The sequence below is a fragment of the Xiphophorus maculatus genome, chromosome 11 (assembly GCF_002775205.1).
Source record: "Xiphophorus maculatus strain JP 163 A chromosome 11, X_maculatus-5.0-male, whole genome shotgun sequence".
NCBI lineage: Eukaryota > Metazoa > Chordata > Actinopteri > Cyprinodontiformes > Poeciliidae > Xiphophorus > Xiphophorus maculatus.
In genome coordinates this window covers 9,457,016-9,484,902 of record NC_036453.1, presented here as the reverse complement: position 1 = coordinate 9,484,902, position 27,887 = coordinate 9,457,016, and the positions used below count along the sequence as shown (strand labels likewise).

The window sequence follows — 27,887 nt, the reverse complement described above, 5'->3', positions numbered from 1 at the left end:
AATTGTACAGAATGCTATGTTCTTACACTTTAATCAATAACATGTTTATTTTGTTTGCTTTTTTATGTATTTTTAATATTGTAAATAATGAAATAATTATTTACAAGATTAAATAATTAGTAGTTAAATGGAAAAACCTGCAAAATGTGAATTTGATTACTAGGTTACTTATCAGAACACTCAACTGAATAATCAATTAATAGAACAATCATTATTTGCAACTCTAAATTTATGTTTTATACTTTCAGGATTTTAAGGTTTTAATCATATTCATGTTCTTCATAAACAGCTGTCATGTTGAGATATTTCAGTCTGGATCAAAGTGTCAGACCGGTCTCTAAGCTCATGTCTTTAGGATTAAAACCAGTTTGCAATCTGATTCCTGCAGCTCCACATAAACCCACTCCTCTGTGTAGGTGGACTCCTATCAGTGGGGCCACGTCAGCTGTAAAACCACTTCAGAGCAGTTTCCACTCGGAGCTTCACTCCACCTGCTGGGAACCAGAAATGGCTCAGAACATTTTTAGAAACGCTGTCAGCCTGAAAACGAACTGCTACTAGGTTACTTCTCGTCTCAGCTGGAGGGGAAACGGCCGTGAATAAAACAGAGCAAAAACTCTGATGTTGTTAGAAAGAATCATAAACGATTCCCAGGAATGGTCGTAAAATGGCTGATGTTTGCAGGGAACCTGAGGTGTCATTCAGTTTACAGCTGACATGGCTACAACTGGAAGCTCTAACTTACAGAAAAATCTAATTTACACTGATTAAAACAAGAATTTTGTTACATTAAAGATAATCATAGTTTCCTTCCTGTTTCCTGCAAAATAGGAAGCTTTAGTACTAGATCACCCTCAGAATCCTGTTGACATTTATTAGAAATTTCCAATTGAAACTCGAAACCAGTCAGATTAGAACTCTGTTGGACATAATGTCCCATAAAGGCAAGAAACAGCACTTGGACCAGTGTCTCCATTTAGACATTCATTCTCTTAAATTGACTAAAATGACCACAATTATAATCACAAATGTTTAAATGAATTTTGATTTAAATGAAAACAAAATCCTTAAAACTTCCCACCAGTGCAGTCCATGTTTTGGACATCAAACAGGCTTTACATTTTATTAGCTACTCATAGGTAGTTAAGGTGGAACCAGGTTACATCAGCACTTCTTCTTCCAATATCTTATAAATATCTTAAATATCTTTTTTTTAAAAAGCCAAGCCAAAAGGGGAAAGAAATGGGTCATAAACGTTCACTAAAAAAACACATTAGAGCTTCTTCTATACAAATGAGATGTTTTTCACATAATTTCAACAATGTAAATGTCAGCAAAAGGTTTTTAATCTGCAAAATCTTAACAATTAAAAACAACTAACTGGAAATATAACAAAACCTACATCTTGCTTCTCTGGAACACGACTGCATTAATGAAGAAGTTGACACCCATTGGACTGTAGGGCAGATGTTTGCCATGGAGACGCAACACAAACCTGAGACGAGGCATTACTGACTGAGAAACTGCACTGATTGCTGCAAAATCATTCAAGATAAATCAAGAGGTGTGACAGATCTTTGTATCATTTGTATGCTTGGATTTATTGGTTAGAGATTTAATTACCAGGAAAACATTTTACTTAAAGATAGTAAAAAACAAACAGCAGCAGCAAAAAATAATAGCTAGCTAGCTCAACAATGCTAATGATAGTCATATTTAATGTGTATTATCAAAAGAATAGTTTATTACCTCCCGTCTCCTAATGCCAGTTATAATATGCACCACCTACATTCTGCTCAGGAGCTGCTGCAAAGCCTCCTGGGAAATAAACATGATAGCCATAGTCATTCATCAGAAGAACTACTGAAGCTCTACAGCAAGAAAATTGCTGCTTATTATAATCTGTAGTATGTTTCAAACTTGTGGTAACAGTGATGTGTTATTTCTTGAAAGCAACAATCTCTCCATATCAAACTTGGTTAAATTTATCCAACATATTTTGGTGTCAGAAAGTCTTTTCCTGTCAACAGTTCAGTATCCAGAAGGCTCAGTCCAACCTGACTGTAATTTGGAGCTAATGCACTCCTGCAGTGACTATGTAAATCATTTCTCAGAAGCTGGCGCTGCTGCAAAGACACCACAGTGTATACATGTTCACATTACAGAAACTAATACTGCTAATGTGTGCCAAAGTTAAAGTCACAGCTCAGTATCATTAAACACAGAGCAGAGAGCCAAGAGAGCCATGACAATGTCTCTAGATATACAAAAAATGTACAAAATAAATGGTAGAAGCTTTCTGGCCATAATAAGCAGTGACAACAGTTATAAGAGGAAAATAGTTTGAAGACTGTTGGAGTTAACTTTATGCCCTTGTTTTATTGTTTTATTGGGAATATTTGTATATTTAAATCAGCAGCAGACCTGATTACAAGTCTCTCCCAACATTACTATTTAAAAAACACAAACACATTGAGGAAATTCCCCCTTAAAATGTCCTTGCTCTTTGTGAAAACTTGAGTTTTGGCTAGCTTTTGGGTCTGAGTAGCTGCTAGCTTCAGAAGCTACTGTTAGGTTCACATCTGTAGCTTTCAGAAGCCATTAGAAGTGTTTGATTACTTTACTGTCACTTAAAACTTTACCATTACTAGTGCTGGATGATAGGGCTGAAAAAGTTATCATGAGGCGTTTCATAACAGTCGATATCAATAATTGTTGATAGATAATTATTACAATTTTTTTAATACTTGAAATACTGCCAAACTGTTGGTGTGACCTTTCCTGTGTTATGCACAGTTTTCACTCTACTTTGATGATTTATGAGGCTCAGTGGCAAAACCTAAAACTGCTGCTGTGCAAATTACTCAGTTATCCTACATAACCAAAGAAATGCAGGGAGTTTCCAGGAAACCAAGGAGTGAGTAAGTTAGTTGATGCCACCAAGCTTGTTTATCCGGCTGTGAGAGATTGAACAGCTAAAGCCTTTTCATATTGATCACGTGTCTATTGCAATACATAGTTATTGCAATAGACAGCCCTATCCATGACAGAGAAGACATTCATTTTGTCAATCCAAATGTCAAGTCAAATGTAAGAATAATCAGCTAAGTTAAAATTGGCCAAATCTAGTACTCCTTTCATTAAACATATAATTGCACAATTTGAGATTTGGAAAATACCTCTGCTTAATGGAGCAAATGTTCACAGCAAACAAAAAATTGGTTTATTTCTCAAATTTGCACTGGAAACACTTTATTCACATTACATGAGTAACATGATCAACAGCTGATCATGTTAGTTCTGATGTTTCCACTAGAGAAAACCACAAAGGAGAAGATGAAATAGTTTGAGGGATTTTTAATAACTTATCACGGGAACAAACTTATTTGTGTGTGATTTTAATTGTGCTTCTTATTCAGTGGAAACACCACAATTGTGAAATTGTTCTTTTGACATTAGCGGAATATCGACAAAGCTTTGCACACATTTGTAATGGAAATGCATCTAATGTTGCAAGCTCTGAGAGATTCCACTTCTGTCTCCTATGCAGAACTGTGTTGTGGATTAAATTAATAGCTTTCATCTTTCTGGTGAGTAGTTGTTCGGTTAAACCCTAATATCTGTCAGCTTGTGTCCTCAGTGATAATTCCTCCCTCACATCTCTGACTACTTTCTACTAAAGCTAACATCCTGACTAGCCCTACCTACTTCACACAATTATTGCAAAAGAAAAAAAAAGAAAACATTAGCCTATAAATACATCAAAAAGCAACATTTTATTCAACATGCTTTACCAAGAGAACCAAATGGCCCCTGCAGATGCGACCCACTTTATCACAATTTGAATGCTGCCTACTGGAGATGTTTGAAAGTCAAATTAGCTGCAGGTAAACTGAGATCAGGTGATGAAACCAACTTCAGTCACTTGCACTGGACCAGTTTGGACATTAACTGCTGGACTGACCAGAGCCTCACATGTATGTAAAGATTTTATTCATCATCACTAAGAAGCTTGAAGTTATTTATAATCATTTACTGTGAGGAACCCATGAAGGTTGTAGGTTGTAGATGATAAAGTATTTTACAAAAAGCATGGATAAGAGTTTAACAGAGGTATAACATTACTTATCTTACAGTGAACAGTCTCAGTTTGAGATACTTAATAAATTAAAGAACATTATTGTAATGAGTGGGATGTTTTGATTACACATCAAGTCAAAGAAAACATTTATGGAAACACTCAGTTAAAATAAATAAAACATCACAGTTAGTACTTTACTTATCCTATTGCTTATCGGAAAACTGAAGTTATTTTAGGAATGTAATTTACCAATGAGAAATATTCCTCATCCAGCATGATCCTAGTTTCATTAAATAGCAGCTGACAGATCAGATTTGCAGGATGGACCTGGTCATGCATGTATTTTAGTTTTCTGTTGTTGTGTATTTTCTATTTTGAAGTAATTATTTTGAGTTCTGGGTTCTAATACCAACCTTGATCGATTTGGATGGTCCAGCATGTTGCTTGGACTTTAAAAACCAGGACACTGGAAACGATCATCTTACCATTGACATCTACCTGATACTGACTGTAGCTGATATTTTGTTTTCTGTATGTTTATTGACATTTGTAAGAAATGCCAATAATGTGTTGATTTACCTTCTTTGCCTTTTTACGATTTAGTGAATCCATAAGTTATTTTCTTTCTACTAAAAACAGCGAGTCCATAACTCCATCAGTAAAAAGCCAGAATGATTGGCTTTTAAAATTCTAAAATTTCATCTAAAATAAAGACTGTTTAGTTGTTAAAACTATTTTATCATTTATTAGATTATTTCCCCCCCCCTTATTTTTAACTTCTTTTTTAGCTTATTATTTATAATCTATAATTTCTTATTTCTTGCTTTTTATTTTTTTCCTTAGAATTATCATTAATAATAATTGATTATTTCTTTTTTTATTTATTATTTTATCCGTATTATTATTAATATTATAATAAAACCGTTGTATCATTTGACTAGATCACAATATGGACTCACCCTATTTTAGAAATAAGAAATAAACATTTTTTCATAAATCAGTAATTATTTTTGCAATTATTTGTCTTTATTAATACTAACATGCATAATATTTATTTCGAATTTATTAATATTTTAATTTCATTATACAATAGTTTCCACAATTGTATTTTATATTTTTTAAAAAAGATGATTCCATAACTTTATCAAGACAAAGCAGCTTCAGTTCTTAAATATTTCTGTTTTTTCATGAATCGCTATTATATTATTCATTAAATGAGTTTTTATTAATAGTAAAAGCTTTTCTCAGGAGTGATGGGAGACACATACCAAGAGACCAATCAGCTGATATGTCAACCTAAACCAGTCTGCGCCTCTGGTGCTGCGTCCTTGGAAAACCCCCTGCTGGCGGTTTGATTTGTATTCCCATCCAGCAGGCAGGCAGGCAGGCGGAAAGTCAGAGTCACGAAACACTGATGAGAGAAGAGGGACAGACTGGATGAAGCAGAGGCAGGGAGGAGTCCTGCTGCCAAGGTGAACCTTTAAAGCTGCGTGTTGATACGGACGTGCCGAACAGAAGCGGAGCCGCGGATCGCGCGCCTGTCCCCGGGGTGACGGTCAGAGTGCAGCCGCTGGAATAACCTCACAGACACGGAGCCGTCTTCGCTGGAAGGACGCGTTATTTTTATTTTTATTTTTTCCCCGCGTGTTTGTGGACATTTTGGGGCATAAAGTTCGCCGCCATGGAATGAGTTGAGTGGTCTACTCCGTCGAGAGCAGCGGAGGGATTCAAGGTGAGTTTCTCCACAGTAACAGGAGGTTTATTACCTGAGCTGCCTCATTATTAGATCGTCTCATCATCATGTTTGCTCTCAGTGTCAGGATGACAGAAGAGACGCTGAAAGGCGTCTCAGAGGGTTACATAATGTAAAAAAACTCAACCAGGCTGACTGAAGGATGATTTTATGCCACATTAAATATGACTTATGGGCAGGGCTGATCTGAGGTTGTATGGAGCCTTAGGCAGAATCTGATTTGGGGCCCACTTCCTGTTCATAACCACCACTGACTGTGTTTTTATTGGAATACAATTTAATTAGCTGAGCTTAAAGGCAATTATTAATAAATTGTTATTGTTTGCTAAGATGGATTTTAAACAATTCAAAAATATTTAAATTAATCTATGCTGAGTTTTTTTAAAAAAAATATCATTCTTACTCTTAACAGGGTTCATACATTTCCCCACATTAAAATTCAAGCACCCTTTAAGCATTTCCAAAGTTAGTTTTCAAACTTTTACGGCACCACACTTTGTCTTCTTTAGTTTATTTGTATCGTTTTTAGCCGCCAGTTTCAATTCACTTATATGACATAATTTATTACTGTTATTAATAATGTCCTGTGATATTACATACATAGCAGGGATAAAGTAAGCTAAGATATAACAAAATGTAACAAAATTTGGAAAAATTTCTCTCACACATCACATTTGTTTCGTCTGAGAACAAAACAATTTTAACAAAAAAAAATCCCAATTTCATTCACTTTAATGTATAAAACATAAGACCACCTATTTTCATTTATACAGATCAATAACTCACTGAGTATAATAAATGTTCATTACATTGAACAAATCGTTTGTGTTCAGGCAAATTATCTTCCTGCTCAAACTAAATACTTAGATGCAATATTAATAATCATTTGACTTTCTGTAAGGAGTCCTTTCTCCTAAAAGATTTATTACAACTTTATTAGAAAACTGCAGATAGAATATCAAGCACTTTCAAGGACGATTAATCATGATTTGTCTATTCTTGAAATAATCGTCAACTAATTTAGTTAATCTAGTTCATCATTAACTAGAGCGTACAGACCCTAAGAAAGGCAATTTGCCTAAAGAGCACACTGAAAACAGTAATTAGGCCAAAGCTGTGCAAAAATGTATACATTTAGCATTTTAGGTAATAAGAAACAAACAAACAAAAAAAACTACAAATGATTTAGCATACACTAAAGGAATGCCATATTACTGTACTTTAGGCAACAAAGTGTTTATTTTGTTATTTTTTTAAAAAGGAATAAAACGGTTAATTTGCATTTTCTTAATGTTTTTGTAATATTGTATAAAAAATCTTAAAAGGTTAACTGAAATATTTGCAGATTGTGCCAATTTTTTCTTATTAATCCAAGCAGAACCTTTCCTGTATATTTTTCTAAAACATTATCTCCTAGGAATTCCAGCTAAGTCTGTATATAAACTCATAAAATAAAACACAATTTAACTTTATTGTATTCGTTTAGGAGGTCCAGAAAAGATTTAGGATTTTAAAACCTTGAAAATTCAGGAAAATCAAAGATTAAAAAAAAACAAAAGAGTCCAGGAAATGACACTTAGAGAACTGTCATAAAATATTGGCATATTTCTTCACTGCCTGCATCCCTAAAGCTCTACATGAGGAGGATAAGGCAAAAAAAAAATCAGATCAACAAATCCATCAGCTGGAGAACAACATGGATCTTGGAATTATAATCCCAAATTTTAAGTGAAATTTGACGTGCTGTGGTCTAGAGCCTTCAGGTAAGGACACAGATCCACCTTAAAACAAAGAGACTCCTGGTTTTGAATCCTGGCTGACATGTGAAGCTCTGTTTGTAGAAGCAAGACTTGTTGATCCACTGATTTCACGCATGTGGTATTACATCCCAAGCAATCAATGTGATATTAAAGCACACCCTGTCAAAATCCTTCTAAAACAGATGTAGAATTGTTTTTAACTTGTATTTTCTTGAGCAACGCGAGTAAAAACATCCAGAAATCCCATCCCTGACCAGCAGGAGGCAGTAATACTGGTATTAGCAATGCAACAGAGTAAGGAACATTCTGAGTGATTCTCTAAAGAAATTTGCCTGTCTTTTTAAACATTTGCTTTTAAAAAAGGGAGAGGGGATCTGGTCAAATAAGTTTACCAGAAGACAAAAAAATATCTCAGATGGGCTGCATCTAATGATTATTTTAGTAATAATTATTCTATTGATTATTCCTATGATTACCCGATCAATCAGATAAAAAAATGGTGAAATGTAGCAGATTTTTCATTTGACCACTTCATTAGAAATACATAAAAAAATGGAAATAAACAAATAATTTGTAGTACATGTAATACTCAAAATTCTGCTTCTTAAAACCAATGTTTGAAATGTTTTAAAACTATTTAAGTTTGAAATTGAATAGTTTTTGACTAATTCCATAGCCAGTATGTATAGAGAGCTGTAACTTCTCTGATCTGTTGAAAGGATTTGATACACCATATAAAACAGTCCTGTCATTTCAAGCAGATATACAGAGGAGCCACCAAAACACTTATGTTACCCCTTTAACTCCTCCCATCTCTGAAAAATCAAGTCTCTATCAGTTCACTTGAGATACATCAGGTAAAGGGGGGACACAAGGCTGGTCTAAATAGCCTCAGCATGTGGCTTAGCTGCGGTTTTGCTGCACATGTGTAGGTTTACGAGTGTAGAATGCTGTGGGTTATAGAGGAAATAAACAGAAGCTCCGTTCCACATCAGCACCTACAGATTGAAATACCAGCGGCGGTTCGACCTCACAGGATGAGTCACAATTTTTGTAAAGTACAACGGGCACCGCCATACGAGTCCTTAGGGAGGCTGCAGGGATGGGCAATGACACCAACACTTCCACTCCTGCTATAAATGTTTCTGTAATACAGTGGAAGAGTCCAGTCCAGAGAGGAAAACACTTCAGTTAGATGAATGTGCTTCAGATTGATGAAATGTCATATTTTCAGCTTAACCTACACTCATGATGTGGAATAATCTCAAGCAACAGGGCAACACATACACTGATTGTCTCTGCAGCTCCTTGCAAGCCTGCTGTGACTTTTTAATTCTCTAAAAATAGACAAACTGATTATTTTTATAGGTAAATTTAAGCAGATATCTTCTGAGATCAGCCAAAGTAGTTAATTTAATTGATTTCTTTCTCTAATATTCATTGTTTTTCTGGTATTTCTTGGTAATCAGCCGTCCATCCATCCATCCATCCATCCATCCATCCATCCATCCATCCATCCATCCATCCATCCATCCATCCATCCATCCATCCATCCATCCATCCATCTAGTGGGTTCAGGAGGGGTGCTGGTGTCTATCTCCAGTGAAGGTTTTGTCGAGAGGCGGGGTCACCCTGGACAGGTCACCAGTCTTGCGCAGGGTAACACAGAGACAAACAGGACAAACTGGTCATCAGCCAGTGTAAAAATATTTTGTACATGCTTTACCTCCTAATGAAGGCCACCTGCATCCAGAAAATACATATTCCACCATGAAAGCTTTACAACAGTTTAGGAAAAACAGGAAAACTTTGTTGAGGGATTAACCTGAATGACTCAGAATCACTGCCAGGGTTTAGGCAACAGGAATCACAAAACAGCTCATGGTGTCTAGTTGCATCGGTTGGTCAGAACTAACTTGGTAGCGTGGAAGTGGTCAACCTATTTCAGAGATGGCTCTTACTTAGAAAATTAAAAAATATTAAATCCTCAGAACAATAGATTCAGTTTCATCCTCATTAAGTATTTAGCAAAACTTCATTAAGAGTTTAAAACTAGAGCTGTGACTAACAGAACTACACTAGGATGGACATTCTTACAATACTTCTAATATCAACATGTAAGAAGCTCAGTCCTTTCTGCTTGACTTAACATCAATACAGTGTAGGGATGATCTGTACATTTTAATTGATATATTTGCTAGTCCCATGTTCAGGAAAACTGGTAAAAAAAAGCCCTGTTTTTTATTTAAAACCTTTTAAAATGAATGCAGCAGCGTATTTCAAAAGGAACTCTGAGCCACAATGTTCAGAATAATAGAAATGTGTTTTCAAAAGTCCTTGTGTGATGTTTAAGTACCGACTTGGTACAGTCCAGGCAGATCTGGTGTGAAACAAATAATGAATATTGAAAAAGTACCTCAGTACAGTGCCAGATATTGTCCATTGGTCCGCACTGGGTATTTTGTCAATCCAGAACTGATGATCACATCAAAAATGTATTCACTGGTTTAATGTCCTCAACATAAAAGGATGAATTTTTCTGAACTGTTCTGCTATGAATGAGTTTTGTGGCGTTTTTCACATTTTCATCAGAGGTGCCAATGAATGTAGAGGGAGCTGTAGCTTCTCTGAGCTGTTGAAAGGATTTTACATGTGTGTAAAACAGTCCTGTCATTTCAAGCAGATATACAGAGGAGCCACCAAAACACTTATGTTACCCCTTTAACTCCTCCCATCTCTGAAAAATCAAGTCTCTATCAGTTCACTTGAGATACATCAGGTAAAGGGGGGACACAAGGCTGGTCTAAATAGCCTCAGCATGTGGCTTAGCTGCGGTTTTGCTGCACATGTGTAGGTTTACGAGTGTAGAATGCTGTGGGTTATAGAGGAAATAAACAGAAGCTCCGTTCCACATCAGCACCTACAGATTGAAATACCAGCGGCGGTTCGACCTCACAGGATGAGTCACAATTTTTGTAAAGTACAACGGGCACCGCCATACGAGTCCTTAGGGAGGCTGCAGGGATGGGCAATGACACCAACACTTCCACTCCTGCTATAAATGTTTCTGTAATACAGTGGAAGAGTCCAGTCCAGAGAGGAAAACACTTCAGTTAGATGAATGTGCTTCAGATTGATGAAATGTCATATTTTCAGCTTAACCTACACTCATGATGTGGAATAATCTCAAGCAACAGGGCAACACATACACTGATTGTCTCTGCAGCTCCTTGCAAGCCTGCTGTGACTTTTTAATTCTCCAAAAATAGACAAACAAGATTATTTACAAGATTATTAAGATTAATAGTTACAAGATTATTTTTATAGGTAAAATTAAGCAGATATCTTCTGAGATCAGCCAAAATGTGGTGGCAAAACCAGGAACAAGTTGCCACATTGGAAACTGAGAAAAAAAGATAAAATCTTCCAATTTGTGAGAAAATAGTGATTTCAGTTGTTTTGTTTTGCTTTTGCAAAATACATTATTTGAAGTTAAAAAAACAATCCATGCTTTAATTACTAGGTCCTCATGAGTTTTTCATTCTGTGCACTGTCACTCCATGTGCTTTTACGAGTTTCTGTTGTGCATTTGGTTTCAGAAAGACGGTCAGGCCATCACCCTCCCCACAGAGCTGTCTCGCTGTCTAACTGTGATATCTGCCGCACTCCTCCTGAGAATCGCGGTAAGACAGCAGGAGTGTTAAGACACAGGGTCCATTGGACTCAGCAAGCTTTACCTTCTTCACGTCTTGCGGGGATCGCACCGACCTCACGTGCGCTTTCGCCCCTCGCTTCCCCGCTGTCTGACCGTGATGTCACGCTCCTCCTGAGCGTTGCACCAAGAGGTTAAACCTGGACCAAGTCCAGATAATTGATGTTTTTGTATCTGCCTTTTAAACAAGCTCTTCCCTTGCACTCTCAGCCACACTGCTTCCCACTTTCTCTGTTTTGATGTCGGCCAGTTAAGTCATCAACAAGCATTACCACAGTTAGCTGATAGTCTGCAGATCTCTATCGTATGCCAATTTTCTATAGTTTCTACCATATACTGTATGTATCACATGCTTTTGTTTGGCTTTCAGGCAATAAGTTACAAGTTACAAGTACAAGTAAGCACATGGCTCATTAACATCAGCAACACATCACTGAGTAACGGGCTGCTGGGAAAAAAAAAGATGTAGGAGATGACAGCATCCGAAAAAAACCAAAACAAAGCCAGGTCTACTTATTTGGTCAGAGGCACTTATGTCTGCAAAAATACTTTTTAGATTCTAACAAAATGAGTTTGAGAACTTTTATTGTTTTGAGAACATAATTAAAATACATAGCATGCCACTCTCACACAGATCTGAGCTTGCACTGCTGCAGCAGTAATGAGTACATGACAGTTGTGAGCAATGGTGTGCTCTGACTAACTTCATCTAGTAGCTGTAATACCTAAAATAAAATTATTTACATCAGGCTTTCTTCAGGCTGAAAGAAAACATTATCTAACATGTACATGTTTATTGTTTTCTTTTGTAGTTTGGCATGGTTTAATTCCACTTCAGGTCAAGGTTCACAGAAAACTATCTTGTGACAAAGGCTCACAAGATACACATTTGTGGAACAGACAGATCCTGATAAAATATATATATACATTTCTTTTTTTGATAATAATAATAATAATAATAATAATAATAATAATAATAATAATAATAATAATAATAATAATAATAATAATAATAATAATAATAATAATAATTTTATTTTAGGTATTACAGCTACTAGATGAAGTTAGTCAGAGCACACCATTGCTCACAACTGTCATGTACTCATTACTGCTGCAGCAGTGCAAGCTCAGATCTGTGTGAGAGTGGCATGCTATGTATTTTGTTGTTTTGTTGTCTCTAGTGTCCTTTCTTTGAAAGTAATTTGACAAGAAAGAGGGAGAAGACTTTCAGCAAATGTCACCAGGCCGGGAATCGAACCTGTGACCACCGGCACAAGGACTAAGGCATCAATACATGGGTCATACTGTGCCCCTGCACCACCACAGCACCCCATATATATACATTTCTAACTAGTTTTGGACAATATAGCAGAAAAACATTTAACTTATTAAGAAGATGATTTGACTGATAAGCCTTTCATATTAGTCAATATCAGTAATTATTGATAGTTTTTTGTTAAGTTAAACTGTTAACTGTGATAGGCTGTTTTATCCAGTTTCCTCTTGAGATGTTGTACTTATATTCTCCTTTCACTCCGTTTTTATTTTTAAGCAGTTACGAGACACAGTGGCAAAACTGCTACTGCACAAGTTACTCAATAGGTTGTTGCTAGAGTGACTAACCTATGCTAAACCCTTCCCAGAAACAAGACAGACACACAAAGTTTGGTATAAAAATATCTGAAACAAATGTTAACACCACCATCTCCACAGAAAGTCAGATCTGGACAGATAGAGGTCTATGGCCTAATTACCGTCTGTCTGTTTGGGGTTGTTGACATGGAGCCCAGCGGGAACTTCTGTGTTCAGAATTAATCCTTAAACTGAACAGAAGAGTCTGTGAATCACTGTGTAGAAACAGGACAGAAATTTCAGGATTTGCTGTTGTTCATTAGATTTAGTTTTGTGCTTTTATGACTTAAAAAACGTTTATCCATTTGTTGTCAATATCCTCTTCTCCTTGCATGACTGCTGGTGCCCATCTCCGGCTGGAGGCGGGGTACACGACAAACAGATTGCCAGTTCAGTCCATGGCAACATAGAAACACACAAGACAAGCAACACTCATAAGGGTTAATCCATTAATCAAACAGACTGGAACCCGCTCCAAAAGCAGGACATGGACTACAGCACAGAGCATTCTGAAATAAAAAAATTAAACAAAAACAAGCAGAAGCACAAGAGTCTAGTGCTACCGGGAGAAATGGCTCATGGTCTTTTACCAAATGCAAAAGAGAAATCCTACAGTCGCTAAAGTCTGACGCCACTCCATTTTTGTTCATATTTCATGATAAGGGATGTTGCGCTCAGTGTCTTCTTCAGTGGTTCTTGGTTCAGGTGAGGGTGGGGAACAGGTTTTTCAAATAGTTTGGTCTGTTTGACAGTGTGAAAGCGAACCGCAGCAAATGTTGCAATTTTGATCTCCATTCCCCTTAAAGGGGCAGTATTGTGTAAAATCGACTTTTTTGAGCATTACATCATGTTTTAATGTTATGACCAGTTTAATATGCTACACAGAAACATGCAAGACAAGCAACAATCAGTCAACAGTTGTGTTTTTGAACTCTGGGAGGAAGTGGAGATGCCCAGAGAGAACCCAGATTTGTTTTTATCCTAACCTGAACTTCATAATTTTGAGACGTAAGCTTCCAATTACCTCCTTCACTTTGGATATTTTATCTCAAAGCTCCTCTGTGGGCATGAATCTGATCAAAGCAGCTAAATGGTTTGTCTCTATTCCTCGCTATATCAGAAATGTCTGTTTCTGTTCGCAGAACGGCTGGAGAATGAAGAGTCCCACCGGGATCTAAGGGGGAGGAATTCGGCTTCCCGACGGTGTGGGGGAGACCCCCGACTCCCTGAAGGGACCAGCTGTTGGGCTGCGTGCGGATGAAGGCATCACTTCTGTGGGTTTTGGCGCTTCTGATTGGATGTCGCCTCCATTCAACCCTCCAAAGATCACAACCTGAAAGAAGACCATTTGTTTTTTCTCTGACAGGAAAATGTTTTCAGTCGTGTGGATCCTGCAGAGCGCTGTGGGGGCAATAAGTGGATGTTTGCTGTGGAAATGAGGAGGAAAGACAGATTTTGTCTTTGATTCTTTGGAAATAGGCCAACTGAAATGATTAATCGTTTTAATCATGATTAACCGAGCAACTCATGTAGTAATCGATTAATCATTAACTGGAGTATACAGTATAGAAAAAGGTTATTTGCTGAAATAGCATTTTCAGTAATTAAGCCAAAACTGTACAAAATATGTACATTTGCATTTAGAACAAAAATCCTTTGTAAATATGTTCTACACAGAACTCCTTCAGTGGCTCAGTTCAGGCTTCACCTGGTTCAAATTTTGTAAACAACAAAATCTTTTAAGCTCCTTTGCTATTCAGTTAATATTCAGTTAATGCAAAGAAATAGTCAAATTGCACATCATCAAGCTGTTTGATGTTTTAGGCAATAAAATCTTTATTTTCTTATTTAAAAGGGAAGTGAATTTGTTAAGTTGCAACTTTTAAAGCATTTCTAATATTGCATAAAAAAGGCTTAAACATGCTTAAAGATCTTAAAAATATGCCAATTTTTTATCTGATTAATCGTCCGAATAATCAATTACTAATATAATTGCTAGTTGTAACCCTATGAAATAGCAGAATTTTGAGGAGAGCAACATAAACCTCGACTGCTTTTAAGAATTTGATCAGCTGTTAACACATTCAAAACTATAACATGGATTGTTTTTAGCTGTTATAATAATGTCCATCACAAACATTCGTCCTTATTTTAATTTGATACTTTGACTTATATCAGTCTTCAAACATGTGACGTTTGGGGTATTTTTCAATCTGTCTCAAGCTTTATGAACTTGGATGGTCTGTTCTCCCTTTCATTGTTGTGAAGAACATTTTTTATCTCCTAAAAACATCTTTTATCTCCAAAAAACTTTTCTTATCTCCTCGGGCGGAGAATTCACTACTCTTCTTGTCACCGCCATGGTGATGTCCCAGGGCACCTACACCTTCCTGGCCTGTTTTGCTGGCTTCTGGTTGGTCTGGGCCCTCATCGTCATGCTGTGCTGCTTCTGCAGCTTTTTACAGCGCCGGCTGAAGCGGCACAGAGAGGACAGACTCAGAGAACAATGTTTGCGGGCCGTGGAGATGGAGCCGCTTTCTGCTCATCCTGCCGGATACCCATCGGCGCCGCCACCGGCGCAGCCTCCGCAGGTGCAGAGGGAGCCGCCACCGCAGATCTGCCCTTCCCAGATGCTGGCGGCGCCCGTCGCTCTGCCGGTTCCTCATCCGATGCCACAAGCCAACTGGGTCAGCATGCCAGGTAATGTTTCAAGGAGTGGCATGAGTGAGAACTTAAAAGCAACGTTTTATGTCCAGAAATTTGTTTCAGCACAGCTCTCTTGGGCTGGATTCACACCAGCCTTGTTTATCCACATTACTTGAACTCTAGTTCATTTGTCTGGAAAGTCTGGTTTGTTTCAGGAGGTGTAGATGCAAAAAAAGTAAACTCTGGTCCGCCAAAAAGCTTGGGTCTTGGTTTGGTTGAAGTGAACTCTGGTGTGGTTCGAATGCATATGTGAACGCCAAGCAAAACGGAGACCGCTACAAAAGCAGGAAGCGAACTAAATTGCAGGGCATTCTGGGTAGATACAACCAAAGCAAACGTGTGAGTCTAGAGCTAGTGGGACAAATGGCTTGTGGCCTTTTGCCAATGACTAGAGAACTCCTACACCTGCTAAAATCAGACACTACTCCGTTTTTGTTTACATTTAGAGATAAAGGAAATTGTGCGCAGTGTCCTCTCTAGAGGTTTTCATGTTGTTTCCCGCAGTACTTCTTGATGCAGCGCCCCCACAGGCGAGGAGGGGAACCGTTTTTTCAAAGTGTTTGGTTCATTTGACATAGTGCAGTGTGAAATCTCCACTTTGGAGCTGCATTGTTAAAGGGTTAATAGAGAAATGTTGTGATGACGTTCTGAAAGCAATCAGCATAGTGGTCACTACAGTGGACAGCTATCTAAAAGCCATTTTCTTGTGCTTCCTGTGGATTTTTATGTTATAAATGCACACAGACCACTGAGGTGGACATTAATGCATCATAAAATATACCATCAACTACTGGCCATCAGCTGCAAATGCAAGAAATTATTTTTGTTAAATACAATATGGCCGACAGACAAAAAAGCATGAGAACCGACCCGGTCCCTCCTTCTACTGTAGACGACTCTTGCAAGTTAAAAAAAATATTGTGACATCAGATAACCCCTAAGGAACAATACTACTGATGTATTTTTCAAATAAAAACTTTGTATTTGGACAAAATTATGATTGATCACATAAAAATATATATATATTTTTACAAAAAAATTTTCCTACCTTTTTTTATGCCTTAAGATTTTTTTTTTTGAATGGAAAAAAAATTTTGACACAAAGGATCATAATTCATGCATGAAAGGGTTAAAGAGACAGAGGCCCCATTTAAGTCATTAAATTGCAAATTTATTTTACGTTATGTTTGATCTTTAAAGTATTTTTATATCAACTGAAGGTAACATAGTTACTTGATGATGCTATAAAATGGCACTATGTCTGTCATGAATATACATAATAGTGCCCCTTTAAAAGACAGTTGAACGCAAATGGAGGCTATGATCCTAACATTTGTATTTGTGGAAATGTTATAAAACTATCACAAAAAGTGTAAATAAAATACATTCAAAGTTGTGTTTGTAACGAGACAAAATGTCCTAAAGTTGACCAGCTTGAAAACTTTTGCTAGGTGTATTTATCTGAGGACAAGATCAGAATTTCACCCACAAACCTTACATTTCCAGTTTACCGTCAATTCATGTTGGCCTCTTGAAGATTAAACTTTAAACATGTAATAACGCTGCATCACGCACAATCAGATTCTGGTTTCTTTGGGCATCTCAGGCCCCCCCAAAGGGCGTCATGATGACAGCTGCAACTGAGGCGTGGGTGTCGGCTGTGGATGCTGACCGTTGACAGAGTGAGTGACAACATGGTCTGAACCCCAATTTGATGTAGGAAGTAGCAGGGAGTCAGCAGAGCAGATTTGCACTAGTGCCTTGATACCTCTCAAGCATTTTATTATTCTCTCAATGAAAACCTTCTGAGATTGTTGTTTCAATTGTTTTAACCAATTGGAAACAATTATCATTTTAAGGTACTTTGAAACAAACAAAGCAATTCATAAGAATATTTCCCTCCTTCACACACCAAAATCATGAGCAGTAAGTAGAAAATTTTAATCCTCAGACGTTCCTTTTCCCTGCCAGCCTAAAGCATAACTGTGCAGCTTTTTAATCTAAATTTATTCATGAGATTTAGGCACTGCTTTACCTTCCCCTTCCTCACAAAGGTAAAAACTCTGTTTCTCAGAAGGAATTCAGCCTTAAAAAACCACAATCCCAAGCAGTCTGGCATGCGAAGAATCCAGAAAATAAAAATGCAGAGATGTAGCAAAATAATTGAATAGCTGGTGTGCAGCATTAAATACGAAGCAACTCATACATTTATCATTAATCATTCAGCATTATTCACCACCGGACAAAATATATGTTAAATACTGATGAATTCATGGTCATCTACAGAGTAAAACAGAAATAAACAGACTGATAAAGTAAGACTTGCTAATCCTTTTAGAACTCTGGATGATACTAACAAAACAAGAAGAGAAAAAGGAAATGAGAAACTTAAAGAAACTCCTGTCAGAGGCGTATAATGAGCAGAGAATCACAAAGAGGATAAAACAAAAGCCTGGAGTCTTGCTCACAAGGCAGACTGATGAAGAGCTCCAGTAACCAGGCAGCAGCACGAATAAAGCTGCACAATTCAGTTGTAGATTATGCGAATAAAAGAGAGCTGTGGAGATGCTCTGATCTCAAATTTTTAAAGGGGAAGAGGGAAATCTGCACCTCTGAGGAAATTAGGCTTCTTGTTCTTCTGTATATCATTTCAGTGCTGATGTTCAAGACTCCAGTGAGCTGGTTTAAATCAGCAAAGAAATAGATTAATGCCCTCACAGCTTAATATTTAACACTTCATAGTTAATTGGCCAGCAGGGGAAGGAAGAAGAGAAGGAAGTTGTGATTTTCCTTGCAGAGATTAAGACAACAGAAGTTATTGGACTGTAAAGTTCTTCAAAATGCAAAAGAAATGGAAATGAAGAAAAAACATTAAAAAAAGAAGAAAAAAAGAAAAAAAATCTAAATTTAAAAGAGTGCAGCTGCTGCCTGAAAACAGTGAGCAAACCAACTTCCTGCTGTCTTGTTGTGGAGGTGAATTCATGACGGAAGAATATAAGAAAGAAGAAGCTGCTTAGTAATGGAAGAGTGTGGCTAAAACATTGGTTGCTATGGCAATTTCAACCTTTTCAAATCAAATTTTGCAACTCAAACTGTCCAAGGTTCTTCTTCATAGATGCTCATGGTTGTGGGCAGGAAGGATCTCCTGTAGCAGTCTGTATTACAGTGACTCTGAAAAAGCCTCTAATTGAAGAACCTCCTTTGTAAATGACAGTAGAATGGTCAGCGTGGTTCGTAATTTTCTTGATTTTATAAAGAATCCTCCAGGGTCCACTGAGTATTTCTGTTTGGCAATGGAAGTCTGAGGAGTACAGAGTGAAAAGAAATCAGGCAGGAATAGCTCCCTGTGGGGCTCCTGACCACCTGGTTATACACCCAAAGCTTTGGTCTGTTCATCCAGGTGATTGTTGAGGCCTCCATCTGTGTCTTCTGGAATTTCTGACCAAGTAAATCAGGATAAATTATGTTAAACGTTCTGGAGAAATCAAAGGGCGTGATCCTCAGGGCTGCCTGCTTTGTCCAGATGACAGTGGGTTTGTTGAATCAGTATATGATGTCATTCAATGCCATTGTCAATTAATTGTTAACTGTTGTATACACTCAGCAAGGTCAATTGGTGAAAGGACAGGAAGAGCAGTAATTAAACCAATACTGTTAAAAAATATTGATACATGTGCTTTTAAGATAAAAATATAAATAATCTGTACATATATTGTAAAAAAGAACTAATCAAGAGGTAGTTTTAGCTCCACTAGGCTCAAAATATGTTAAAAAATCTATTAAGCACCTTTTGCTATCCAATTCTTAATTTGCTAATGTAAAAAATAGTCATCAGGTCAGCCCCCCCGGTACTGATATTAAATGAAGCAAAGTTGAGCTTTTCACATGGTGGAATGATATTTGTATCTGGAGATTCATCCTTTGCTACAAATGATTAAGCGTACACTACAGGAATGCTACATTATAGCATTTCAGGCAACAAAATATTTACTTGCGTGAAAAACAATTATTTAATGTATTTCTAACAGTGAATAAAAAAGGCTTAATTGGTTAAAAAAAATCTGCAGAATGTGCCAGTTTTTTTGTCTGATTATTTAATTAGCCATGAGAATAATCAATTACTGAAATAATCATTAGTTGCAGCTCTACTTCACAGAGACACAAACATTCAGGCGAGGTTGCGTTATTAACAGTAGCTCCTAGATTGCCATCATCTGTCCATCAGACTAAATCTGTGATTGTCCCTGTGGACACAAACGTCCACCTTGACGTCGGCGCTGCTGATGTCTCCATGCTAATGTTTATTTCAAGCCTCTGTGGCAGCTGCTCGTATTGTTTGCCGCGGCACGTTCGACATGAGAAACAATGAGGCTGGGTTTCTGTAGGTGTCTGTCAGCCCTGACGGGGGAGGTGATGGACTGCAGCCAGGTACACAAACATACACAAAACACATTTGCATCCATAAATACACCCAGCTCCATGGCAACAGTTCAGCAACCAGCTGTTAGTTTCCAACAGTGAGTGTACAGTAACTGTGCACAGGTCCTGAGAGAACTCATGTGGGTTGAAGCTGCTGCAATTTATCCTCATGTTTGGTTTCCAAAAATTTCCCAAAAATCAGACTTATTCAAAAGATTATCTCCCTTTAAAATGTTGTCTTTGTTCCATATGTTGTTTTCTGATTGCAGATAAAATTGAAAATTCAGACTGACGTGGCCTATTGAGACTAAATTGTTGATTCCCTTAAAACCCCACTCAGCTCATTCAGACTAGCTGGCAGCAATTAGCAAACATGTGCTAACTGTGTTTGTTAATTAGTATGTGTTTATAGCTACTTCTTTAATGAAAAGTAGCTCATTTATGAACTCAAATTTCTTTTAAGTCAAAATTAATATGGACATAATTTTTACAAGGAAACATAATTACTTTATTGTGCTGTAAAATGACACCATGTGCATGGATAAATATGTAATACCGCCCCTTTAAATGTTGAAGTCAACCATTACAACATCCAGATGGATGATGTAATGGTTGCATTATTTTAGGCATCATTTTAGGCTCCAATCTTAACTGACATATGGCTAAATAAAATAAAGGAAAAATAATATTGCATGGGTTTCAGACCTTCATTTAAATTTTAAGCAGTTTTAGTGTTGTAGTTTTACAGTTGTAGCCACCTTTGCACCTTTCATTGAAGCTTCCGCCACAGCTCAGGCACAATAATCAACCTTCTTCTATGTCCATCTGACTCCACACACTAAAATCCTGCAGAAAGCCCTTGAGCTGAGCTGAAAAGAATAGCACATAAGAAAGGACCAGGACTCTACAGTTGAGAAACATTGTGAGAAGTGAACTAGCCAAGGATTTCTCTCTTTGTGTGCTCTCACCATGTGAAATGATCCAGGACCAGACTAAGTGCTGTCCTACTGGGGCTGTACAAAGACTTACCAGCAGGGGTGCTGATGAGTGTGGCACAGCAGAATGTGTTAAACACATGAGAGTTTATGAACTCCATGTTGCACATTGTCACTCCTTGCCAGGACTTACAGTGTGGAAGTAGGAAGAAAAGATCCAACTTGGCTCAAGCAAACAAAAATAAATTATGACTAGTATACAACGAGTCATATCCCAAAGGATGGAGAGTATAAAAAACTTTAACCTGTGAAAAGAATGACACAAAAACCCTGACAGAGCTCTGCAAAAAATAAAAAGAATCTGCGGAAACTGTTTTCTTGATCTTGTCAGAGCGCAGAAAAAAAACCCACATGTGAAATCACAGCCTCTGTCACTCATTCACTACACTCCATTGTATATAATAAACAGTGTTAGTCAGTCATGAGCAATAAGTGGAGATCTCAGCCATCATCAGCACCGAGCCGTTTCATAACTTCGCATTCTCACCTCCATATCGTGTGGGTTTGTTTGGCATTTTGCTCCCGCCATGGGAATATCTGAGTGTGCGCCGCAGAAAAATACTGGATGACAAACTGCTAAACAAACAGTCAGACCAAAGGAATATGGAGAGCTGGGGTGCAGTTACAGAGTGATGAGACAAAGAACAAATCTGGATGCTTAGGAAAGATGGAGAGGGAGCTTGAGATCAGAGCAGCAAATGAACATGCTGTCATGTGTAACCCAGCAGGCAACAGGTTTATGATCGGTGTCCCAAAAACGCAGCATGTTTGCACACAGATGTCGCTGCAGCCTCGTTCTTGGTGCACGCAATGCTTCATTTTGTACCACCTCAGGAAAACTCTTTTCACGTTGCAATCATGGAGCGCTGTTTAGAAAATTTAAAGCAGAAAAAAATATTTAAAATGTCTTGTAAGAAGGCAAATGGATCTTCAAATAGCAACCTTGGGGTGCCATTTGCAGTCCTCTGAATTTAGTCCAGCAGAACTTTCTTTTAATGTTTGGTACAACACAAAGTATTCATCATTTATCAAACATCATTAAGTTTTGTGCTTTCATCTCATCCATTCAGCAATTTTTATTCTAAAGCACCAATTCATTAAACCTGACCAAATATCACAAGCACTTCAGAAGAGTGATCCATGTGCTCTTCAGTCTCCTCTAGGGACTTGGCCTTGGAGGGGAGGATGGGAGGAGATTTTAGGGATGTCTACATTGATTGCCCCCATTTCTTTAATTTTGGGTGATTGATGATTGGTCGATACTTACATGTGAACCCAAACTTATCCACCGATGTTTTCTTCAACCATAGGGGTTTGAGAGAGGGCTACGTTTCACAATACTCAGCCTACTGTTGCCAACTTGGCAACTTTTCTGCTTTATTTAGGACAGAAACAAATTGGTGCTTTTTAAATATCGATGATTGGCCAGAAAAATGAAACTGGTAGAACATATTTATTTTCCATTATCCAAATAATTCAGTAAAAATAATAATTCAGTAAAAAAATTGAATTATCAGGGTTTTTTTTACTGATAATTTGGTTAAAAAAAAAACCCTCATCTCTTATTAAGCACCTTTAACTGTCCAATTATTAAAAAGAATCACCAGATCAGCCCTACACTGTTGACGTTGAATCAAGCAGAAAGAGCTGAACTTTTCACGTATTAATGTTAGAAGTATTTTTTTGTTGTTGTATATGGATTAGGGTTTTATAAAACATTCAATAAAAGAATGTTATTGCATTTCAGTCAATAAAATGTTTAAAGGATCTGAATTAACTTATTTGTATCTTTTAATGTTTTTCTAATTTTCTACAAAATAAATTTAAGTGGTTAAATGAAACAACTGCAGAATGTTCCAAATTTTTATATTTGATTAATCTTCAGAGTAATTGATTACTAAAATAATTGTCAGTAGCAGCCATATTGAGGAATTGTATGCCTGATCCGTCTCTAAGCCAGTCTTTTCTCTCTTCCAGACACAGATGTATTTGGGAAGCCGCCTTGCTATGAGGATGCGGTCCTGATGGAGGACCCCCCTCCACCCTACAGCGAGGTCTTGGCTGACCCTCGAGGGGGGACGTACCTGAAGCCCGGCCCACTCCGGGGAGTGCCGCTGCCTTCCAGGGAAAACCCCCACCTGCCTCCGGTCGTCACATCCGAGACCAGCAAGCCCCCAGTGGCCACCGTGTTCCCTGACAGAGGTTACTCCTCGCTAATCCGCCTGCCTTCATCCCAGCGCTGGGACTCGTTGGGTCACCTCCTGTCCAACATGGACCTGAACAACAGCCTGACCCCACCGGGGGCGCGCTCGCTTCAGGTGGCCAACACTGCCGCCATGGCGACCATGCCGCGCAGGGAGTCTAGGACTCATTATGAGAGTATGCAAAGTGAAATACGGGGACTTCAGAGGAGCATGCGGGGATTTCAGGGAGGATTTCAAGGTATTCAGGGGGTTCATAGACTGAGAAGTCTGGAGCCTAGCTGTGGTATGCCAACCGCCTTCCCTTTGCTGGGTCGCAGCACTGCGGTCTGAGCCTGGATCCCTACTGGGAGCATCGTATCAGCCAGTAAGAGGAACTGGAAATGAACTCAGGAGTGTACTTACTTAGTTTGCAGAGCTAATGTGTGAGTACAGGAGGACACAAACCAGTTTGTACCAGTAGCTGTGCTTCCATTGATCATGTAATTATGAAATGTGACATTTGGAAAATAAATTTGCTTTAGGGAAATACACCAATTTTGAAAAAAAACTTGTTTTCAATAAAATGTTTTGCCATTAGGATGAAGTGGTTTGTTTGGCCATATCGAAATTGGTTTATTTCGCAAAACTGCATTGGAAACGTTTTTTGGCATCACATGAGTCACAATCAACAACTGGATGTTGCCACTAGTGCTAACCACAAAGAAGATAATAACATGTTTTTAATAAATTATCGAGTGAACAAACTTACTCACATGTGATTTCAATTGTGCTTCTTATTTAATGGAAACAACACAATTGCAAAATTGTGTTTTTTCAACATTAGCAGAATATTGACAGTTTTGCACACATTACAATTGAAACACAGCTACTGTTGTAGAGCTACAGCGGTGTTCTGCCATCACTTTTGCGGCTGACAGAGTTGAAGAACTTTGGAGGTGCAGAGGAGGAGAGAAGAAGAAGCCATAACGAGGTAAAGATGTGCAACAAATGATCTGCAAATCCAACCTCTCCTGGTCTTTATTTCCATCTCCACCTCCTCTCTCATTCATCCCTGATCTCTGCTTCTGTCTCAGAGCCACCCATTGTACCGGCCTGCTGTTGCCATGGCTCCGGAGAACTGCCTGTTTCCTTTATCTGCTCTGATTTTCTTTGTATCACTCGGCTCACAGTTTGCATCCTCTCAAGTACTGTGAGAATTAAGGCGTAGGAGAAGAGCACACGGTGACCTTCAGTGCGACCCAGACATCGTGTGACACCAAACAGAAGGCCAAGCTTCGTCTAAGAACGGAGAACAACTGCTCAGAATCAAGTGAACTTTGATTGTTGTTTTGTAACCTCTTTGTCATTTTCAGTGCTGTCTTCACCGTCAGTAGAGATTTGTTTTTTAAATTACATGACGTCAGCTGGATCTCTGATACGAAAAGGACCTTTTTCATGTACAGCCATGAAAGACAATCTTTGAAACATTGTCAGAATGCCTTTTTTCTTGTGTAATAAAACATTCTCATCAACAAGGTTTCTCCCCTTTGTCTAGGGAGCAACAAAGGGAAAAGTGACTATATACACTTCCTTTAATAGAACTAAATGCAAAAAAGCATAAATCAATCAGCTAGCTATCCAAATCAACAAGTTTTTCCTTGATTGACTCTAATTAATGATTGGTTACCCAAATATGGAAACATATATATATTTTCATATCCAATACATGCAAACTCATAAAATCTCCCAATATTTGGTCAATAAACGGATCAACCAATGCAACATTTTGAAAAGTTTGTAATTATGGAGTACATGAATAATAATGGATGAAGGATGGAAACTAAACTGGATCTCACCAAGCTCTGCAGATGCCTTGGTAACAAGACTTTCATTTGATTCATGTGTATTTGAACAGGAAGAAAACATGAGATTTACTTTTTATGTGAGGAACAAAAACACAGCTTTACTTCCACATTCATCCACCTGACCTTTTAACTTTGGGTAAAAGTAAATAGTCGTGATTTTCAAAAAATCCATCCTAAAAAGCATCGCCTGAGGTGAAGCAACTTTTAAATTTTCTGGCACAAATAATAGAGGCGTTCAGATGAACTTTTCTAACCTACAGCAGATGAATCCCCTGTTGGTTTGCCCTTTAAACGGATCATCAGCAATGATGGGCAAATTCTAGACTACAAAGCTAGATTTGACTTCACAGTCTCAGCCTGTAAGCAACAAACAGAGCAATTTATTTAAATGTCACATGCTCCCAATCCCTCATCGTGTCCCGCTGCTGCAAAATGATGCTCGTTATAAGGTTTTTATCAGGGTGAAGAGGCTCGATCATAATAATATCAGAGACAGTTATTATGACAAAGTAACAGGGAGCAGAATGAGGAGACGGAAGCATGTTGTTGATTAAAGTGACATTTCGTCATTCAATACACAGATATTTTCTGGAAGTAGTGCACAAATGAATAATGTGTTAAATTCACTTATAAATCACCTAATTTGTTATTTTTTCATTAATGTTACAATAATCAATACTCTCCAAAGTTAAAATGAAAGACTCAGTTTGTCAATCTGTATTCAAATATCACTTCATACCTTCATGTTTCCATTTTATACTCGTAAACAACCTTAGAGTTCAACCAATTTGGTTGCAGCAGAGAAACCATTTGACAAGATGATCAAATTTAAAGTTGCCAATAAGAACTTCCCTTAGTTCAAGTCTGAAATAATTTTTCGTAAGAAATGTTCAATTTGACATGTTCATAAGATGATTAGGACCTAATAGGTTTGCAGTTATAATTTAGATTTTATTGTATTTCATTCATTTATTTTGTCTTCAGAGTTTTTAAAGTTTAAATTTCATTGAAGAACTTTTAGCCTCAAATAAAAAAATAACTTTATGGGCTGTACAGTGGCGCAGTTGGTAGAACTGTTGCCTTCCAGCAAGAAGGTACTGAGTTTGATTCCCAGCCAGGGGAGTTTGCATGTTATCCCTGTGCATGCTGGGTTCTCTCTGGGTACTCTGGCTTCCTTCCACAGTCCAAAAACATGACTGTCAGGTTAATTTGTTTAGTGTGTGTGCATGGTTGTCTGTCCTGTGATAGACTGGTGACCTGTCCAGGGTGACCCTGCCTCTCACCAGCGAACGTTTGGTGTCTGTTCGTACCCACTAGGGTTTGTTCCTGAAACCACAATGTAAGAAAATGTAAGAAAATGGATATAAAAAAAAACTTTATATTGACCAGATTAATTAATCATTCACACACAGCCTTTCTGGAAAATGTTTTTTTAAAAGTGAACCTTTAAAAATGTGTTGTTAAATCACATTGGGATCAAATATTTGCGTGTAGTAGTGTAGTTGGTTTCTGCTTATGAAACTTTCCCCCTTAGGTCTTCTGCCATTTTTACATAAAATGCTTTAAGACAAAAACAAAAAAGAACATGCTAATGGAAGTTATAATGACAACTTTGGGAGAAATAGATGCATCTGAAAAAGATTTTGAAGGTTTTCAGTGGCAGATTGTAGCTTAACATCAATCAGGTTGATGTTAAGCTACCATAAAATAGGAGGTCGTGGGTGGAGAAAGAGCAGAACACCGAGAGGGAAAAGAGTAGCTGCCACGACGTTTATTCAACTTTTATTTTAACCGAACAGAACGCGTCTCGTCCTAAAAAAACAATGAAGAAGAAGGAAACAGCTCCTGTTAAAGGCACAGCACAATTTCTTAGCTATAGATCAACTTTAGTAAATAACTGTATGTAACCACATTAAAAGGAAAATGAAAAATAAATCATCTTACAATATGAGAAAATACTGCATGTTTACTTTTAATTGCCACCCATTTCTGAACAGAATATTAATGCAGTCATTGTGTCCTTGCGGCTGTGAAAGAAATGTTGCACCTTGGAGAAGCAGCACTTTTCTCCTCACTGTGTTCCATTGAAACAAGCTTCATTCTGCTGGAAGTTTTTCCTGTTAAAAGGGTTTTCTTTTCCTCTGTTGTTGCTTACTTGCACATTATAAGGGATTGCTACAAAGAGAATAACACAATGGACCATGCTTTATTCCTAAAAAGATTTTTTTTAACCTATTGACATTGTAAGCTGAACTTGCTTGACTTGTTTCAGGAATGAGCTGCAATGTATGCAACTGACTTTGGCCTCCTTATGCAAGTACAGAACCTTCTCCTTTGAAGCTGTTACTGCAGGTCCAAACAGGCAGTAGAGTCTTCTTAGTTTAACTCACCAATGTGCTGGTTCTGAATTACAGTATGGATGTTTTATGTTCTCAGCAAGGTTCAGTCTTTTAATTTGTGTTTGGACCAAATGGACTTGTTATATTTTCATCTGTATGCAAGGAATAGACCAGCACCTTCAGCTTCATAACCTTTTCACACCTTTAGAGCAATGTCTCCTGGCCTTGAGGAGACTGACAAAATCTAAGTGAATTTATTAGCTTAGAGACACATCTCACCACAGAGACAAAGTCTTCGATGATTCACCCTTTGAGGTTATATAAAGAGAAAGAGAAAGAAACCATTCAGGAGTGTTTTCCACAACTGCAAATGTCTTAAGTAACGAAGGGTCTCTGGAGGGGGAGCAGCACACACTCCTGGAAAGGATGTTTGCATCTTGTT

General features: G+C 37.7%; 1 protein-coding gene across 3 annotated transcripts; it reads left to right on the top strand.

Moving 5' to 3' along the window:
* Nucleotides 1-5,431: 5,431 nt before the first annotated feature.
* Nucleotides 5,432-26,041, top strand: prr7 (proline rich 7, synaptic). 3 transcript variants are annotated; one of them, XR_002753441.1, is made up of 4 exons: nucleotides 5,432-5,813; nucleotides 14,081-15,638; nucleotides 23,036-24,232; nucleotides 24,336-26,041. XR_002753441.1 is itself a non-coding variant. In XM_023341801.1 (4 exons), the coding sequence occupies exons 3-4, from the start codon at nucleotides 15,176-15,178 to the stop codon at nucleotides 23,590-23,592; spliced, it is 1,020 nt and encodes a 339-aa protein (XP_023197569.1). In that variant the 5' UTR covers nucleotides 5,432-5,813; nucleotides 11,194-11,277; nucleotides 14,081-15,175; the 3' UTR covers nucleotides 23,593-26,041. The 3 variants fall into 3 exon arrangements, 2 of the variants coding, with proteins under 2 accessions (XP_023197569.1, XP_023197568.1); XM_023341801.1 differs by adding an exon at nucleotides 11,194-11,277 and having other exon boundaries at nucleotides 23,036-26,041; XM_023341800.1 differs by having other exon boundaries at nucleotides 23,036-26,041.
* Nucleotides 26,042-27,887: the final 1,846 nt, after the last annotated feature.

Excerpts from the sequence above, each read along its gene's own strand:
- prr7 (XM_023341800.1), top strand. The coding sequence starts at position 15,176 with ATGGTCTGTTCTCCCTTTCATTGTTGTGAAGAACATTTTTTATCTCCT. Across the intron at positions 15,639-23,035 it reads CAACTGGGTCAGCATGCCAG|ACACAGATGTATTTGGGAAG; the intron begins GTAATGTTTCAA and ends TCTCTCTTCCAG.